The 17,802-nt window shown below is 42.4% G+C and overlaps 2 protein-coding genes across 4 annotated transcripts in view; one reads left to right on the top strand and one right to left on the bottom strand.

Annotated features, from left to right (window-relative positions):
• LOC130115438 (TRPM8 channel-associated factor homolog) overlaps positions 1–8,076 on the bottom strand; it is a 30,472-nt gene extending 22,396 nt beyond the window's left edge. Inside the window, exons 1-3 of the mRNA XM_056283095.1 lie at positions 7,898–8,076; positions 7,546–7,609; positions 4,483–5,353 (exon numbers count right to left, since the gene is read on the bottom strand). Of these exons, the coding sequence (XP_056139070.1) occupies positions 4,483–5,129 (647 nt within the window). The 5' untranslated portion in view covers positions 5,130–5,353; positions 7,546–7,609; positions 7,898–8,076. The remainder of the gene's footprint in view (positions 1–4,482; positions 5,354–7,545; positions 7,610–7,897) is intronic.
• Positions 8,077–8,376: 300 nt separating this feature from the next.
• Positions 8,377–17,802, top strand: part of pnkp (polynucleotide kinase 3'-phosphatase) — a 12,996-nt gene continuing 3,570 nt past the window's right edge. Inside the window, exons 1-14 of one of the 3 annotated variants that reach the window (XM_056283097.1) lie at positions 8,377–8,468; positions 8,566–8,691; positions 8,990–9,036; positions 9,576–9,854; positions 11,793–12,080; positions 12,318–12,397; positions 12,610–12,667; positions 13,189–13,296; positions 13,386–13,457; positions 13,740–13,788; positions 13,957–14,027; positions 15,004–15,096; positions 15,198–15,294; positions 15,431–15,492. In XM_056283097.1, the coding sequence (XP_056139072.1) occupies positions 8,571–8,691; positions 8,990–9,036; positions 9,576–9,854; positions 11,793–12,080; positions 12,318–12,397; positions 12,610–12,667; positions 13,189–13,296; positions 13,386–13,457; positions 13,740–13,788; positions 13,957–14,027; positions 15,004–15,096; positions 15,198–15,294; positions 15,431–15,492 (1,425 nt within the window). In that variant the 5' untranslated portion in view covers positions 8,377–8,468; positions 8,566–8,570. Of the gene's footprint in view, positions 8,692–8,989; positions 9,037–9,575; positions 9,855–11,792; positions 12,081–12,317; positions 12,398–12,609; positions 12,668–13,188; positions 13,297–13,385; positions 13,458–13,739; positions 13,789–13,956; positions 14,028–15,003; positions 15,097–15,197; positions 15,295–15,430; positions 15,493–17,802 lie in introns of all 3 variants that reach the window. The other 2 variants (XM_056283098.1, XM_056283099.1) reach the window with 2 other exon arrangements.

Below are 17,802 nucleotides of genomic sequence, written 5' to 3'. Positions count from 1 at the left end.
TGGGTCAACTGGACGACGAGGTGCGAGCCTACCAGACTGACTCAGATCTAGGAGCACAGGCCAGATGCTTTGAGGAGAATACAGCATGAATCAATGTTGACTGGTGGAGTAAGATCTTTGCCTGCAAGACGCCTGAAGGAGGGATGAGATTTCGTGTCTTGAGGAAGTTGGTAAAGGCTCTTCTGTCAGTGTTCACTGGCCCTCTTATTGAAGGATAATTTAACCTCATGGATGACATAATTGAGAATGATAGGGCCAGGCTGAACATTGAAACCATGAAGGCTTAGCCATCATCAAGTCCCACGTGAAGGCAACAGGGAAAACAGCATCCAAAATGGAAATTAGCCAAGTTCGTGCATGTCCTCTTATGAGCGATACAAGAAACATCTGAAGAAGAAGAAGAAGGAGATCATTGACAAGCAAAAGGAAAGTAAACTGAGGGAAGCTGTGAGGGTCCTCTTAGCAGTTAGGATAAGCCAAGTAAGGAAAGGTTCCATCTTTTCTGCTGCTGCTAGAGCCTCCTCTTCTTCCTCCTTCACTCTTAGAACCAGAGCCACTGCTGCTACAGCCTCCTCTTCCTCCTCCTCCACTCCTGGAGCCAGAGCCACTGCTGGTAGAGCCTCCTCCTCCTGCACCCCTGCAGCCAGAGCCACTGCTGCTACAGCCTCCTCCTCTTCCTCCACTCCCGGAGTTAGAGCCACTGTTGCTATAGCCTCCTCCTCCTCCACTCCTGGAGCCAGAGCCCCTGCTGCTACAGTCTCCTCCTCCTCCACTCCTGGAGTCAGAGCAACTGCTGCTACAGCCTTCTCCTCCTCCACTCCTGGAGTCAGAGCAACTCCTGCTACAGCCACCTCCTCCTCCACTCCTGGAGTCGGGGGCCCCTACTGCTGTAGCTAGTCACCACAAGAAAAACCTCAAACGGGTAGCCAAGCTTCAGGCATTTGGTTTCACTGCCCAGAAAAGTCCGAAAAAAATGAAAATTTGATTGCACTTAATGTTATTTTATTTATTGTTTGTGCTGTTTGTTTAATGCACACATTGCACTTGTTATTCTAATTCTGGTGCTGTTTGTTTGATGTTTCAATAAAATGTATTTTTGCTCATAATTTCTGTCTTTAGGTTACTATTTTTCAGTAGTTGTTTGTTTCCAGTTCTACCACTAGGAGGCTGTGTCTGCTGGCACAACAATGGACTGATAAATGGAGTGATAAAATGTTCTCATTGTTTAATTCATTGTTTTGTTAATGTAGATAATTAATTATTTGAAAGAGTAAAAACTGAGACAAGCTTTGCAAAAAAGGAAAAGAATCAGTATAATTTCAAAATGACAAAAAATAAAACTGGCAAGAAGCTGTTCAAAAGCATCTTCTTCCCTTAAAACACTATTGGTCTTGAGTATTTAAACTTGATGGCTACCTTAAAGAGCAGCAGCAAGGGTTTATTTAAACTTGATGGCTGCATTAGAGAACAACAGCAATGGTTGTGTGTCAAGTGGTACTGAAATCTTATAATTTTACATATGGTAATTTTCACAAAAAATATTTCAGTCAAAAGATTTTTTTTTGTTGCTTTAATCCCTGTGAATGAGAGGGAGGATAGAGGAATGGGGAGGATGCAAGGAGTACAGGTGGTGAAGGTGGGTGAGTTGGGTCAACTGTTTAAAGTAATGAGGAGTGCGGAAGAGAGGTGAAGAAGGGAGTGGAGGCAGGGTAGAGTGGGTGAACAAGCATGTAAGGAGTGATTTGCAACTTTAGGGTACCAACAAGGGTTAAAGGGAAGGAAGATGGTAGTTAGACCAGCTATGTTGTATGGTTTGGAGATGGTGGCACTGACAAAAATACCAGAGGGGGAGCTGGAGTTGGCAGAGGTGAAGATGCTAAGATTTTCTTTGGAAGTGATGAAGAAGGATGGGATTAAGGATGAGTATGTTAGAGGGACAGCTCAGGTTGGACGGTTTGGAGACAAAGCAAGAGAGGCAAGATTGAAATAGTTTGGACATGTGTGGAGGAGAGGTGCTGGTTACAGTGGCGCTGGCAGTCATAATCCTGTACGCACTGTGCGTACAAGGATCTGTATGCACCATGCGCTATTAGCCAGTGACATTAACACCAATCATTGGCCTTCAAATGTATTTGCGTCAAATGGCGTGAATGGCACAAAACAAAAGAACAAAATCTTAAAAAAAAATGTACGCACGATGCGATGCGTACAGGATTACGGCTGCCGGCGTCACTGGCTGGTTATATTGGAAGAAGGATGCTGAATATTGAGCTACTAGACAAGAGTAAAAGAGAAACGCCAAAGAGGAGGTTTATGGATGTGGTGAGGGAGGACATGCAGGTGGGTGTGTGACAGAGGAAGGTGCAGAGGACAGGAAGAGATGGAAACGCATGATCTGCTGTGACGACCCCTAACGGCAGCAGCTGACTTGAGAAGAAGGTATATGAATAAATCAATAGCAGTAGACAAAAACAAATACTGCATTAAAATAACAGTTATACACTACCGTTCAAAAGTTTGGGATCACATTGAAATGTCCATATTTTTGAAGGAAAAGCACTGTACTGTTCAATGAAGATAACTTTAAACTAGTCTTAACTTTAAAGAAATACACTCTATACATTGCTAATGTGGTAAATGACTATTCTAGCTGCAAATGTCTGGTTGTTGGTGCAATATCTACATAGGTGTATAGAGGCCCATTTCAAGCAACTATCACTCCAGTGTTCTAATGGTACAATGTGTTTGCTCATTGGCTCAGAAGGCTAATTGATGATTAGAAAACCCTTGTGCAATCATGTTCAATCATCTGAAAACAGTTTAGCTCGTTACAGAAGCTACAAAACTGACCTTCCTTTGAGCAGATTGAGTTTCTGGAGCATCACATTTGTGGGGTCAATTAAACGCTCAAAATGGCCAGAAAAAGAGAACTTTCATCTGAAACTCGACAGTCTATTCTTGTTCTTAGAAATGAAGGCTATTCCATGCGAGAAATTGCTAAGAAATTGAAGATTTCCTACACCGGTGTGTACTACTCCCTTCAGAGGACAGCACAAACAGGCTCTAACCAGAGTAGAAAAAGAAGTGGGAGGCCGCGTTGCACAACTGAGCAAGAAGATAAGTACATTAGAGTCTCTAGTTTGAGAAACAGACGCCTCACAGGTCCCCAACTGGCATCTTCATTAAATAGTACCCGCAAAACACCAGTGTCCACATCTACAGTGAAGAGGCGGCTGCGGGATTCTGGGCTTCAGGGCAGAGTGGCAAAGAAAAAGCCATATCTGAGACTGACCAATAAAAGAAAAAGATTAAGATGGGCAAAAGAACACAGACATTGGACAGAGGAAGACTGGAAAAAAGTGTTGTGGACGGATGAATCCAAGTTTGAGGTGTTTGGATCACAAAGAAGAACGTTTGTGAGACGCAGAACAAATGAAAAGATGCTGGAAGAATGCCTGACGCCATCTGTTAAGCATGGTGGAGGTAATGTGATGGTCTGGGGTTGCTTTGGTGCTGGTAAGGTGGGAGATTTGTACAGGGTAAAAGGGATTCTGAATAAGGAAGGCTATCACTCCATTTTGCAACGCCATGCCATACCCAGTGGACAGCGCTTGATTGGAGCCAATTTCATCCTACAACAGGACAATGACCCTAAACACACCTCCAAATTGTGCAAGAACTATTTAGAGCAGAAGCAGGCAGCTGGTATTCTATTGGTAATGGAGTGGCCAGCGCAGTCACCAGATCTGAACCCCATTGAGCTGTTGTGGGAGCAGCTTGACCGTATGGTACGCAAGAAGTGCCCATCCAACCAATCCAACTTGTGGGAGCTGCTTCTGGAAGCGTGGGGTGCAATTTCTCCAGATTACCTCAACAAATTAACAGCTAGAATGCCAAAGGTCTGCAATGCTGTAATTGCTGCAAATGGAGGATTCTTTGACGAAAGCAAAGTTTGATGTAAAAAAAATCTTATTTCAAATACAAATCATTATTTCTAACCTTGTCAATGTCTTGACTCTATTTTCTATTCATTTCACAACATATGGTGATGAATAAGTGTGACTTTTCATGGAAAACACAAAATTGTTTGGGTGATCCCAAACTTTTGAACGGTAGTGTATGTCTTAGGTGCACTTAGGTGCAACAGTGGCTCGGAGGTAGCGTGGGTTGTCTGGTAATTGGAGGGTTGCCGTTCAAACTTCAGCTCCTCATTGCAAAAATGTGGAGGTGTGCTTGAGGAAGACACCTGATGAGCTTGTTGTTACCAGCATGGTTGACACTGCCATCAGTGTATGAGTGTGTGTGTGTGTGTGTGTGTGCATGGGTGAATATGAGGCATTCGTTGATTTGAAAACGCTTTGATTAGCTGTTACAGTTAGAAAAGTGCTATACAAATGAAATCCATTTATTTGAAGATGTTTTTTGTTATGAAACAGTTCCAGTCTACGTTAAATTTGGAGAATATCAAATATTTACACTTACGCCACAGCCAGCCAGGAGGATGGGATCTGAGCGTAAACAGGCAGCAACTCAACCTCCCCATGGTGCTCGGAGAAGTAGATTCCTGCCACACTAGACACCTTATTCCCAGGAAAGCCCAGTAAAACATTCTGCTTGGGATTCTCCTCAGCCCAACTCCAGGCCTGCCCAGCAATCAGCACTCCTCCTCCAGCTTTCAGGTAGTCCACCAGGCCCTTCACATCTGGACCCACACTGTAGGCATCTGTCACATACACCCCAACTCCTAGCTTTTCATTGAAACTCCCCATTTCTTGGACATCGAAGGTGGATTTTCTGATGTTATTAGCCACTACTTTGGAGTTCTGATGAATCCCCACCAAGAGATTATCAGATGTAGCTCCCCTCAACCAGGTTAGGGCGTTCTCTACCAGGGCAGGGAAGGTGGTCAGGTATCCCTCGTGGCCCAGGACTACAATCCTTCCTTCACCATACAGCGAGGCAGCCATCAAAACTTGCCCTCGATTGTTCATGGCAAGAGGGAAAGAATCATTCCCAATCAAGACCAGGTCGCTGGGTATGCAGGGGCCCCGGAGGTCCAGATCTTTTAGGCCTCTCATCAAAGAAATGTAGGCCTCCTCGTGACGGGAGGGAGTGGGGTTGCTGGACATGGTGAGGTGGAGTGATGCTCTTGAGGGTGCAGGGTGCAGGCAGGCAGAGGAGAGATGATATATAAGAATCAGAAGGTGTAAAGATGAAGTGGAGCTGATGAGCTAGGATGAGGTGAGGATGAAAGATTAGTAGATGATCCCAAGGGTCAAAGTTAAGTCCTGTGATGTACCCAAGAGCAGTTTGCTGTAGTGTTGTATATGGAGGTACAGTCTGCCGCAATGACCTATGAGGGAATATAACAGAAATTCAAGACCTAAATACAGAAATAAAGTGGCTACTGATGTTAGTGGAACTTCTTCTCTTCTATAGTTCCCCGGTGGTGGAACAAGTCACCAAACTTTATTCGATCCGCTGAGTCCCTCTCCATCTTTAAGAAGAAGCTAAAGACCCAGCTCTTTCACGAACACCTCTACACCTGAGGGTATTAGTTTTCTAGTGTTCTAGTGTTATCACTAGAATGACCAAGGCAGTAATTTTGACAGATTTGGGTTTTCAAAGTTTGATAACTTTGCGGGAAAAAAAGATACATACCTGCCACTCCGTGAATGCACCTAAAATTGCACATATTTGCATTAAAATGAGTTTTAGATCAATTGCACAAAAAAAGTTGTGGTGGGCGTCCAGGTGGAGTGGCAGTTTATTCTGTTGCCTACCAACATGGAGATCGCCGGATCGAATCTCCGTGTTACCTCTGGTTTGGTTGGGCGTCCCTACAGACACAATTGGCCGTGTGTGCGGATGGGAAGCCGGATGTGGGTATGTGCCCTGGTCGCTGCACTAGCGCCTCCTCTGGTCGGTCGGGGCACCTGTTTGGGGGTGGGGACTGGGGGGAATAGCGTGATCCTTCCACGTGCTATGTCCCCCTGGCAAAACTCCTCACTGTCAGGTGAAAAGAAGCGGCTGGCGACTCCACATGTATCGGAGGAGGCACGTGGTAGTCTGCAGCCCACCCCGGATTGGCAGAGGGGGTGGAGCAGCGACCTGGACGGCTTGGAAGAGTTGGGGTAATTGGCCAGATACAATTAGGAGAAAAAGGGGGAATAATCCAATAAAAAAAAGAAAAGTTATAAGCGCTACCTATAACGACCACGAACGGTCAAAATGACGACTTGTAATTTGCGCGTGATCGTGCGCGTCATGTCTATTTATGACGTGTGTTGGTCGCATCATTTCCTTCTCGAAGTTCATTGGTCTGTCCTAGAAACACACTAGCGTCCTTAAGAGCAGAGTCTAAACTTGAATTGCCAACGTGCCGGTTACAGACGCCGTTTCAGACGCACCATGACTACCACCGAGGCGTTGCAGTATTTACAGGCGTTGGACAGCGGCGATTTTAAATTGTTTGAAAAATAATATTAAAGTTGTTAAAATGTTAATTTTGGTGTCAGTCGTTTCTTAACAGACATACTAACATATGCAATTTATTAACATCTCAGTTGTGTATTTGTTTATTGTTTATTTGACAGGGACAACGCACAATTTTACAATTGCACCAGAGTTAGCCGGCAGCTAATTTGTAATTTGCATCTCCAGTTCCTTTATTTATCTTGACAACCGTGGGTGGTAATTTTGACGGCCCATGGTCGGTCTAGTAGTTTGTAAGTTCCGGTCGTTGTTTAGGACCGTTTTAAAATTTATTTTCAGTTCTTTGTTTTTACATTTCACGTTTTACAAGCCTTGTTACGTTTGTTAGATTTGCAATATGTGTTTTTCGTTTTGTTTTCAGGTAATATCTTCACTTTTTCAATTTTGCTATTCAAGTTCTACCATGTCTCTCTGAAGTTTAAATAGTTTAAAAGTAGTATTATAGTTGTTAAAATGTTAATTTCGGTGTCAGTCGTTTCCTAAGAGACATACTAACGTGTAATGCGTTAATATCTCAATTGGGTATTTATCATGACAGACTACAGAGTTTAAATACCGGCGGTAGTCGTTTTAGGTAGATATGAAATCCCGGTTGGTAAAAAAACTTTTTTTTTTTTAAAAAATCGCTGTATGCAGCCTATGCCTTGCCCTTGCGCACTGCCTGTTGACAACGACGTCATATCGGACTTGAACCTAGTTTTTTTTGGCACTTACTTGCTTGTTGTCTAATGACTAGATCCTTACTTGTGTTGTAGTAACTCTCAGATGTATGTCCCTTTGGATAAAAGCGTCTGCTAAACGAAATTCTAACGCTGTATCTTGAAAATGTTAAAATGTATCACAAAGTAAACTTGGTCTTCCAGCCTAAATCCTTTAACAGGAACACAGAGGTGCACATACACAGGCAAACTACCTAAAACACTATCCACGAGGTTTAAACAGTGCGAATGAAAGTGAACAGTGAGAAACATTTTCCATGATGACAAAAGTAAAAGAGGGTAAGAGGCCGGACACCTGTGAGAGGAGTCCAGCAATAGGCCAGGATTTTACCTGAGGAAAGGCAAGATGGCATCTCATTGGTCCATGTGACGGGAGTCGCTTGTCTGATAAAAGTCTGTGGGAACGTTTATAATTTGTTATGTACTCACATGGGTGGAGCAGGGTCACAAATGCCTTAAAACCTGTTTTCCCAGTCAGTCAAGTCAATATTTGTGGATGTTAACAAAACTTGTACTGAGCAAAGTTGACATTTTGGAATATAAGTATGTGTATTTCGAAGCATTCGTGTAATTCCATGCCTGAAATAACAATAAATAAATAAATAAGAAATGAAATGAAACAAAATAAAAAGCATAAAACACCAAGCACATTAGAAAATTAGGGGGGGAAATAGGGTTGTTACCAGCGTTGAAGCAATTCATTTCTCTAGGAAAAACTTGTCCATCCTGTCCTGGAACCTGACATTCAAAACGACTCGGGAGATTGTGGACGATGATTACAAGTACAAATTAAACGAAACATGGTTGGCGAGTCCATTTGTTTCGTTTAACAGGCTACGGCACTGGCATGTAATGCGACGTGTGTTTTTATGGGCTGTCATAAAAGACGCAGAGGGCAGCACGAGATGGGAACAGATGATCCGCTGTGGCGTAGTCGTAGATAGTCTTACCAACCCGGTTTAGTGGTCACAAAAACACGTCTCTCCTAGTCTGTTGCACACTGTGTCGAGATCAACGTAATGCAAATAGCAATAATTTGGAAATTAAATTCTTTTAAGAACTACAGTGAATGGTGATAAAATAATAAGCAGAACCGTTGTAAGGAATATGTTTCTAAACGAGTGTGTTTGCGTTAGTCCTGCGTGTCACACTAAAAACCGTCCCCCCTACAAGACCCCCCTCTGCGCTTTGTAAAACCGTACCTACAGTGACCAACCGTAGAAAGCTGCAAAGGGCGATATATTTTCTCGAAATGTGAGCGGTTACTGCGTCGCATGAAAACGACCCGTAATTTTTGTAGTTACTCTACGTTTTACAAGGTAACACTACGCTTATCGTTTTCCACTTGCAGATCAGATGTCGTGTACCTTGGCGAGCGCTAGCGGGGTTCGCATCTCTTTGGCAGACGGGCGGGCCGTTGTTCTCGGTCGGGGTCCGGAGACTGGGGTCACCGATAAAAAGTGCTCCAGACACCAGGGTACGGATGACGAATAATATCACCATCCAAACGGACCTTTTCATTGTGATATTACATTATTCCACTTCCCTTCTCCTGCTTTAGCTGCTAAGAGAGATAAAATGGAAAACCTCTGCGATTTTTTTTTATTTCTACGGAAGAGGATTCGGACCACGTGACAGAAATCTCTACTTTAATTTTTGTTTTTGAACTCCCAGTAAATGTTCACATCGGCCCTAATCCTCTTCCTCTGTAGCTGTGTGAATATTTTATTTTAGTGTATTATTTGTGACGATGATATTCCTCATTTTTCCTTTAGTTAAGGTGGTGGCCTGCTACAAGGACCAGAATGTACATGTTACCCAGGTATAAAGCTCAAAACCTTTCTCCCAACTCTAACGTCGTGCTATGGTTGCCGAGTATAATAGTTTCTTATCTCTCTTCACTTTCCCCTCTTGTTACAATCATAGTTAAACAGTGTGGCATTCTTACGTTGGCATCGACTGATGATAGTGAAAGATCATTAGATTAAGTCACTCGCTGATTTAAATCCACTCCAGGAGCTGTTTGTTTTCCATTGTCTCAGCCCACAAGAACCCTTGAAATTATGAATGGTAGACATAATGCAAGGTTGCAGAATTATTTTTTTTTATGTAAGTGTGGCTGTGAACCCAACCAACTACATGTGGCAAGCATTATACATGATATCTGAAACCACAGTCAGGACAAAACTAGTGAAATGCCAGCGTGTCTTGCTTTATAAGAAGTCTTAATCCTGCAATCTAGCTTCCTGGGATAGACCCACTGTGGTTATCTTCAATAAATGTGATGACTTCGTGATTGTAACATTGCACTAAAATGGTGCTGTAGTCTAGTGTCTGCATAATGTTGTTCCTTCTCCACAGCTTGGGCCCAACCCCAGTTCCCTTGGATGTGAGAGGCTGGGAAGGGGCCAGTCTGGGACACTCACCCAGGGAGAAACCCTTTACCTGGTCAATGAAAGCCACGCACTCAAATTGCACTACTCTCTCAGCCCCAACAGAACAGCATCTGGTGTGTCAGAAAAAGTGCCAAAAGCCACTGACAGGATGAAAGTAGGGAGGATTGGAAAAGAAAAAGAGAAGCAGTCAAGTCCGGGACCCAAACGGAGTATAAAGGATTTCTTTCCTGCATCCCCCATGAAGGTTAGAGGTTCAGCTGTAACTTATAGCAGCAGTGGTTATTATTGCTTCATCATCCCATGTGTTATAAGTTTGCAGTTTTTGGTCAGTTACCTGGACAGGTCCAGATAGCGTTAGCATACCTATTGAAAATAGCAATAGACCCAATTCAGTATGAAAGACTCTTCATGTTCAGTTCATTTTTTTCCCCATGAACTGTTTTTATTGTGGATTTTTAACAGTAAAATGTAAACTATGTATAATGGTATTCTTCCTATCAGGTGACTGATTCTTTTGCAAATAAAGTTTCATACACAGTTGGTGACAAGGATAGAAAATGAGAAGGGGGAGAGAAAAAAAAACAAATTCAAAAAGACACCGGGTGATTTAACAGCACATTCACCCAAATGTTATTACTGTGTGGATCAAAAAAGTTCATAGGGTGTGTTTATGGAACTATTTAACATTTGTTTAAAGTGGTCCTAATGTCCTGAAGACTCTGTTCCAATAATTTGTCAGTTTTGGAAAGTTAGAAAGCAAAAAACTACTACGCTTGAACCAGCCTGTATTGGTTGCAAGAGGCATCTGTAGTCGGGTATTTCCTGCTTAGCTTTTGTTCAAATGATGTAGGCGATACAGAACCTTGAATTATAAGAACCTTCATCTGACAACGTTTGAGGAAGAATAAACTTGCTTCCTTTTCCTCTCCCTACTAGGGCTGTCAAATTTGGCTGAAAATTACGTTCGATTATTTCTTCTAAAAAAAACAAACATAGGTTTGACCCATTCGAATATATTTTTGCACATTATGTCCATAAGAAGGTAAATCAATACAAGAGACATAAATACAATATAGATATATGTATTTCAGCGTAAACATGTCTTTTAAAAGATCTATATACCTACACATTACAAAATAAACCAATAAAATGTGCTATACCGTAAAACTTAATTTAAAGACTATAGGTTCCACAGTTTTTCTGTTTTCTGACCAAAATCCAAAGTATTTCCAACGGAGCTTTTTAGATTGTTCGGAGTGAAAATCACTCTCTCTGCAGCTAAGTTGGGTTGTGAACTCTCGTCTCTAATACATGGTTGTTGTTGAATTATTCGCTCATTTCAGTGTGACCTAAATTTCATTTTCAAAAAGTGAAAGTGACATTTTGTGACTCTTGTCCATCATGCAGTGTATTCAGTGCAGCGGCCAAGGACCTCACAAGAATTCGCGAGGCAGACAGTCACAGTAGTGCAGCTTTTTTTTTCACAAACGAATATTAATTTTCACACTCAAATGTCTTTTTTTTTGACAATTCGGTTATATATTTGAATTTGGAATATTAATTGACAGCCCTACTCCCTACTACACCTTATTTATATCCACACCTATATTTTTTTAGGCAGTTTTGAAATGTTGCAGCATTGAGGGTTTATTACATATGATGGGTGTACCTCTTTTTTTTGTGGATTTCCCCCCTTTTTCTCTCCAATTGTACTTGGCCAATTACCCCACTCTTCCGAGCCGTCCCGGTCACTGCTCCACCCCCTCTGCCCATCTGAGGAGGGCTGCAGACTACCACATGCTTCCTCCAATACATGTGGAGTCGCCAGCTGCTGCTTTTCACCTGACAGTGAAGAGTTTTGCCAGGGGGACGTAGCACGTGGGAGGATCGCGCTGAATAGCGTGAGCCTCAGCAACCAGGACACATACCCACATCTGGCTTCCCACCTGCAGACATGGCCAGTTGTGTCTGCAAGGAGGCCCGACCAAGCTGGAGGTAACACGGGGTTTCGAATGGGTGAGCCCCGTGTTTGTTGGCAATGGAATATACCGCCGCACCACCTGGATGCCCGTTCCTCTTTTAACAAGGCAATTTGCTAAGAACACATTTCATTGGTCATCGACTTGGAGCGTTGAAGAAAGATGCAATAAGCAGTTGATATTTATACAATTTTTCCACCCAGTTATTGAAGAGGTCACTAAGCCCAAATGGTGGACACCCTGAGGGGAAACGCCAAAGGAAAGATGAGAAGGAGTCAGATGAAGAAGAGGATGAGGAGGAGAGAACAGCGGAGGAGAAGTTAAGGCAGCTGCAGGAGATGGCAGAGAAAGCTACAGCAGGGAGCCGCAGTAGTCAGCTTTCGTCTTCTTCAGCATCACTGTCGTCTTTGTCGCCCTGTTCAAAGAGCAGATGGCAGCAGATAGGGAACCTGCTGCTCTACACTGCAGCTGGCGTGATGGGGAGTGAGAAGGTGGGAACTCTTGTCAGCAAAAAACATGCATGAAATGTTAAAGAAATGTCAGTGGAATAACTCAGGGTGTTTTAGAACTACAGCATTGTAGTTTCTTGATTAAGAACTTTTAAGATCTTGAAAAGTGCCTTGAAGAGTCTTGGAAGCTGTTTCAAAATACAAAAACTTAAAAGAAAATTATATTCCGCATGTATTGCATAAACCGTTTTTCTTCCTCTCCTTGGCCAACTCTGGCAGATTGCCGGGTTTGACATAGATGGCTGCATCATCACCACCAAGTCTGGAAAAGTGTTCCCCACTGCGCCAGATGATTGGAAGTATGTTTGCTCTCCAGGACATCATTTATTGAATTCTCTGTGCCAGTTTCTCTATGTCACCATCTCTTACCTTCAGCCCTCTCTCTTTCACTGTCATTCTGTCTCGAACTCTCTCCTCTCCTAACCTCAGTTTTTTATTCTCGCTCTCTCCCTTTCGCTGTCACTTTCATTAAACTTGTGGGAATGGTCCCGTGTTTGTGTTTTATTGACAGGATTCTATTCCCTGAGATTCAGCCCAGGCTGGCTAGCTTACTGAAGAAAGGACACAAGGTGGGGAGGAAGAACATGTAACAGTTAACCTCAATTGGAAATATTTCCTTATATCTTGGAGAACCAAACCTTCCACCAAGATTGATTCAGGCCATAAATGGATTGCATTTTATATAGCACTTTTCTCGTAGCTGTAACAGCCACTCAAAGCACTTTACAGTTAATTAATGCCTCACATTCACACACACACACACACACACACACACACACACACACACACACACACACTCGTACACTGATGGCAGTGTCAAACATGCAAGGTAACAACCAGCTCATCGGGAGCAGTTAGGGGTTAAGTGTCTTGCTCAGGGACACGTCAACATTTTTGCAAGGAGGAGCCGCGTATAGAACTAACAACCCTCCAGTTACCAGGGGACCTGCTCTATCTCCTGAGCTACTGCCACCCCATAGTGCAGCCAGGTGGCATGTACTTACAGTGCCAGGAGTTTGTAATGAGTCAATACCATCTCTGTTGAAACAAAAAGGCTGCCATGCAATTTGTCCCTATTTTTTCCTTTCAGGTGGTTTTCTTCACTAACCAGATGGGGATTGCCAAAGGAAAACTACGACCAGAGGTCTTCATGTCTAAAGTAGAGGACGTCCTCAGCACACTACAGCTACCTGTGCAGGTTAGTCTTTTGTGATGTTCCCTCTCATCACAGCCACATACCAAAGTAGGAAATCTTCATACTTGAGGTTTTTGCCCTTTGTGTTTCAGGTGTTTGTAGCAACTGGTCCAGGTATCTACAGAAAACCAGTGATGGGGATGTGGAATTACTTGTGTGAGAAGGTAAACAAGACATACATACATACGTTCACGCCCATTTTGTTTAATGACCACATCTTTGTGATTTCTTTTAAGACAAAAAATAACCAAAGAATTACAGATGGACATTCAAAGAAACCTAGTCAGCATTCTTCACATTGTCAAATAACAATGTCATTGCATGCTATATGTCATATAACATTGTCATTGCATGCTACACTGTAAAAGGAACAAAAGGTTTGAGTTTTATATTGGCTATATTGAGTTTTAATTCTGTGTGTCTGTGTGCTTGTTTTCTTCTTTAAGGCTAACAGTGGAGTAACTGTTGCCAAAAGTCAGAGTTTTTATGTAGGAGGTGAGTGATCTTATGCGCAGTTAATTTGACTGGTGTTTCGTTAGTGATGCCCACCACAGTGATGTGGGCAATTACATATTTTAAGCCATGTGATTCGGAAGGTACCACATGTGTATGCAATTGTGAGATGATTAAATAATGGGTATCTGATGTTATGTCTTATCTCAGATGCAGCCGGCAGACCTGCTAACTGGGCCCCTGGTAAAAAGAAGAAGGACTTCTCTTGCAGTGACAGATTGGTAAGATATCAGCCGGATTGTCTGTGAATGTTCTCATTCATCCAGGTCATGGTTATCCAAAGGAGTTGAATCAAGTGCAACTGGATTTGGTATTTATCCGTGAAGACGTTTCGCCACCGATGTTATGGCCGCACCCGTCGTTATCGGAGCTATTGATATGCATTTGTTTAGCAGCAACGGGGAGCCAGGAGAGACAGGAGAGCCATGCATATCAATAGCTCCGATAACGACGGGCGCGGCCATAACATTGGAACACAAAAGAGCCACTCATATCTATGGCTCTGGTAGCGACGGGCGTTGGTAAACATCAGATCACAAAGAGCCACGCATATCAATAGCTCTGACAGCGACTCCTAGAGGATAAATTCTGAGTCTCATCACCAGCCAGTCAGACTAGCTTGGTCTAGTCAGAAAGGTACGAACTGAGGAAGCCTCTTGGATGAGAGGCGAAACGTCTTCACGGATAAATACCAAGTCCAGTTGCACTTGATTCAACTCCTTTGGATATCAGCCGGATTGAGATCCATGCCTCATTACGTTGAGCTCCCATGTGAGCATTATTCTGTTTTATTGCCTCAGGTTCAAAACAGGATTTAATACAACTCAGTTTAAGTCCTTTGCAGGTTTAAGAGTCTCAGCATTGCCCAGCATGTAAGATGGATAAAATATAAACTCTATTGTTACCTGAAGCCTTAGTGTTAATTCATGCTATCTCGCTAGACAACAGTCGCTTAACAGAGACAGAAAAAAGTGATGCTTAACATCTAGCCAGGCTTCTTCTATAATCACTATTAACAAATTATATATTATTGCAATCAATTTGAGCATTCTAAACTGCCTAGCTGATAAATGACTGATGTTATTGGCAACTTAATCCTGGAAAATCATACCACTGAGGAAAACTGCAGTGTCAATTTACCAAGAATTAAGTGATACTTAGGCCTCCCTTGTGGCTTTCATTTCTCCTTCCCTTTAGTACGCTTTGAATATCGGATTGCAGTTCCACACCCCAGAGGAGTATTTCCTAGGCTGGAAGAGCGCCCCCTACAGCCTGCCAGAATTTGATCCTGTGAGCGACACTTACCATGCTAGTTGAGTTTTTGTTGTTTGGGTTTGAATTTTCTTGTGCCTCTGTGATTGTAAGTCTGTAATATGTGGTTGTGTCTCCAGAGGGAACAGGACTCAGATGCAAATTTGTATGACCCTCCCACCGCCTCCCTCACCTCCAGCAAGACTGAAGTCATCGTTGCTGTGGGTTTTCCTGCTTGTAAGTGACAGTGTTATGTACCTTTCTGTCTTTTTCCTCCCCTTCTGTCCAGCTTCTCTTCAGTTGCCCCTTGCACACTCACACCCTTTAATTCATTCTCTCTCTCTCTCTCTCGCTCTCTCTCTCTCTCACACAGCTGGTAAATCCACCTTCTTCTACACCCATATTATCCCAAAGGGTTACGTGTATGTCAACAGGGTGAGTAAATCTCCAACGTGCTGAATGGCAGCCTCTTGTTGTGTTAGTAGGTTTAACTCAATGAGGCACTAATTATAGTTTGGTTGGTTGAGTCCTGCCCAGGTCCCAAACTGTCTGTGGATTCTAAAAACATTGTATGCATATAAACCATGTTGTTACATTAACTGTTGGGAGTACACTGGAAAATACATTGCAAAATGAAAAAAAAAAAAATGAAAAGCTTGTTCACAGATTTGGACACATCTCTTACATCTTATTAATCCATCCATCCATTACCCAAACCGCTTATCCTGCTCTCAGGGTCGCGGGGATGCTGGAGCCTATCCCAGCAGTCATTGGGTGGCAGGTGTGGAGACACCCTGGACAGGCTGCCAGGCCATCACAGGGCCGACACACACACACACACACACACACACACACACACACACACACACACACACACATTCACACCTCGGGACAATTTAGTATGGCCGATTCACCTGACCTACATGTCTTTGGACTTATTAATCTTATTAATTGAAATTATTAAATTATTTTAATTAATAATTCATTATTTTTAAAATTATTAATTCATCTTATTAATTCAAATTCAGATTTTTTTTCAAATTCAAATGGCTTTCTTGGCATGACGTAACACTGTACATATTTCCAAAGCAAGCGTTTAAACATTGAAAAGCTAAAAAATGATTCGAAAAAACATAGCAAATATATTACAGCAAAGAAAAATAGTACAAAACAAATAAACTGTCATCAAATATAACAGTAACAATGTGTGTCAAGTGAATGTCACTCACTGTCCCTCACTTTATGGCAGGCAGCAATACAGACTGCTGCTAATTTACAGCTCTTTGAGTCTTCCCGTAGTAGGACTGGTAGTTTTTCTTCATATAATGGGTTAATAAAACTTTTTATTATTAACTCAAATTTCTTAAAATGTGCTTCTCTGAAATTTTTATACTTTCCATATTTGGTGAGGAAGTGTAGCTCTGTTTCAGGCTCACTAAGGCCACAGCCTTTACTCTGCAGGCAGTCAGGTTTTCCTCTGTCTCCCCTTTTCATTAGCAAGGCTGTACTCACTCAGTCTGTACATTGTCAAGGTTCTTTTTCGTTGTTGATCAGTCACCATGCTCAAATAAACTGCTATGGTGTACTGTCGATTTAGAGACAGGTAGTACTGCGTTTTGCTCTGTGTTTTTTTCGTGTTTGCCAATAGGTGATGTAGTTTTGTTATAACTGTTTTGTAATTTTGTCTGATTGGTGATGTGTTCTGTTCCTGAGGTGTGTTAATGGAGTAGGTTTGTGGTTTTAGCCTTAGCACCAGTTTGGTAAGGGGGTACCTATTACTCCTCAGCTCTTGGCATTGCATGGTAATGATATCAATCAATCAATCAAGTTGCATTTTATATAGCGCTTTTCTAGCTGCAACAGCCACTCAAAGCACTTAACATTTCTGGTCAAATCTGAATTTCAGACACCTGTTACAAGCCGTTTTCTGTACAATCGCTACCTATTTCGTATGCGTAAGGCCACCGAAATGTGATTTACAACAATTAACTTATTCACACGTGTATTACAAAAAGGTTTGACATGGGCCGTTTGAGACTATTGACATTAAGCAGACCAGTGACAGACCTTAGCCGGTATGCAGATAATGGATTGGCGACAGCAGAGGAATGGTCACCAGAAACTACAAAGTTATTTTCCTGCACCTAACATGGCCATTTCCATTATTATGGGAATGAATCAGAGCCTCTGAATAGCACACAGATTTTGCACATTAACACGGCCGAATAGGTTTCCATGTTAACTGTTCCGATAGATGAGAGGGGGTCACTTAGTTTTAGGTGAGTCCAAAAGTTAATTGCTCTATTTTTGTATTTTTAGTATTAGTGGGTATTGGCCTAATTCTGCCCTGCATGCATTGTTTTTAGCTTTACTCTGGACATGTAGAAGAATCTTACAGAACTCTGCGTGCAGGGCCTCAATGGGTTGTTTATCCCATTGAGTAAAGCCCCATTTTGTAAGTGGACCCCACACCTCACTGCCATAGAGTGCAATTGGTTCAATAACACACTCAGTTAAGTTTAACCAAATCTGAACTGATATTTCTGCCTCTATACTTTTTTATGGCATAGAAAGCCGGTGTGGTTTCCCTCTCATCTCTTGAATTGCTTTATTAAAATGTCCAGTTGAACTTAGTTTTAATGCTAGATAGGTCTAGTGCCTGCAGTACTCTACATGTTTTCTACAAATTTGTACAAAACATGTCCTGAGAGCTGAGTGCTAAACTTTGGTAGAACCTCCTGAGAT

The sequence above is a fragment of the Lampris incognitus genome, chromosome 7, assembly GCF_029633865.1.
Source record: "Lampris incognitus isolate fLamInc1 chromosome 7, fLamInc1.hap2, whole genome shotgun sequence".
Lineage (NCBI taxonomy): Eukaryota > Metazoa > Chordata > Actinopteri > Lampriformes > Lampridae > Lampris > Lampris incognitus.
This window is presented reverse-complemented; position numbering and strand designations above follow the sequence as displayed.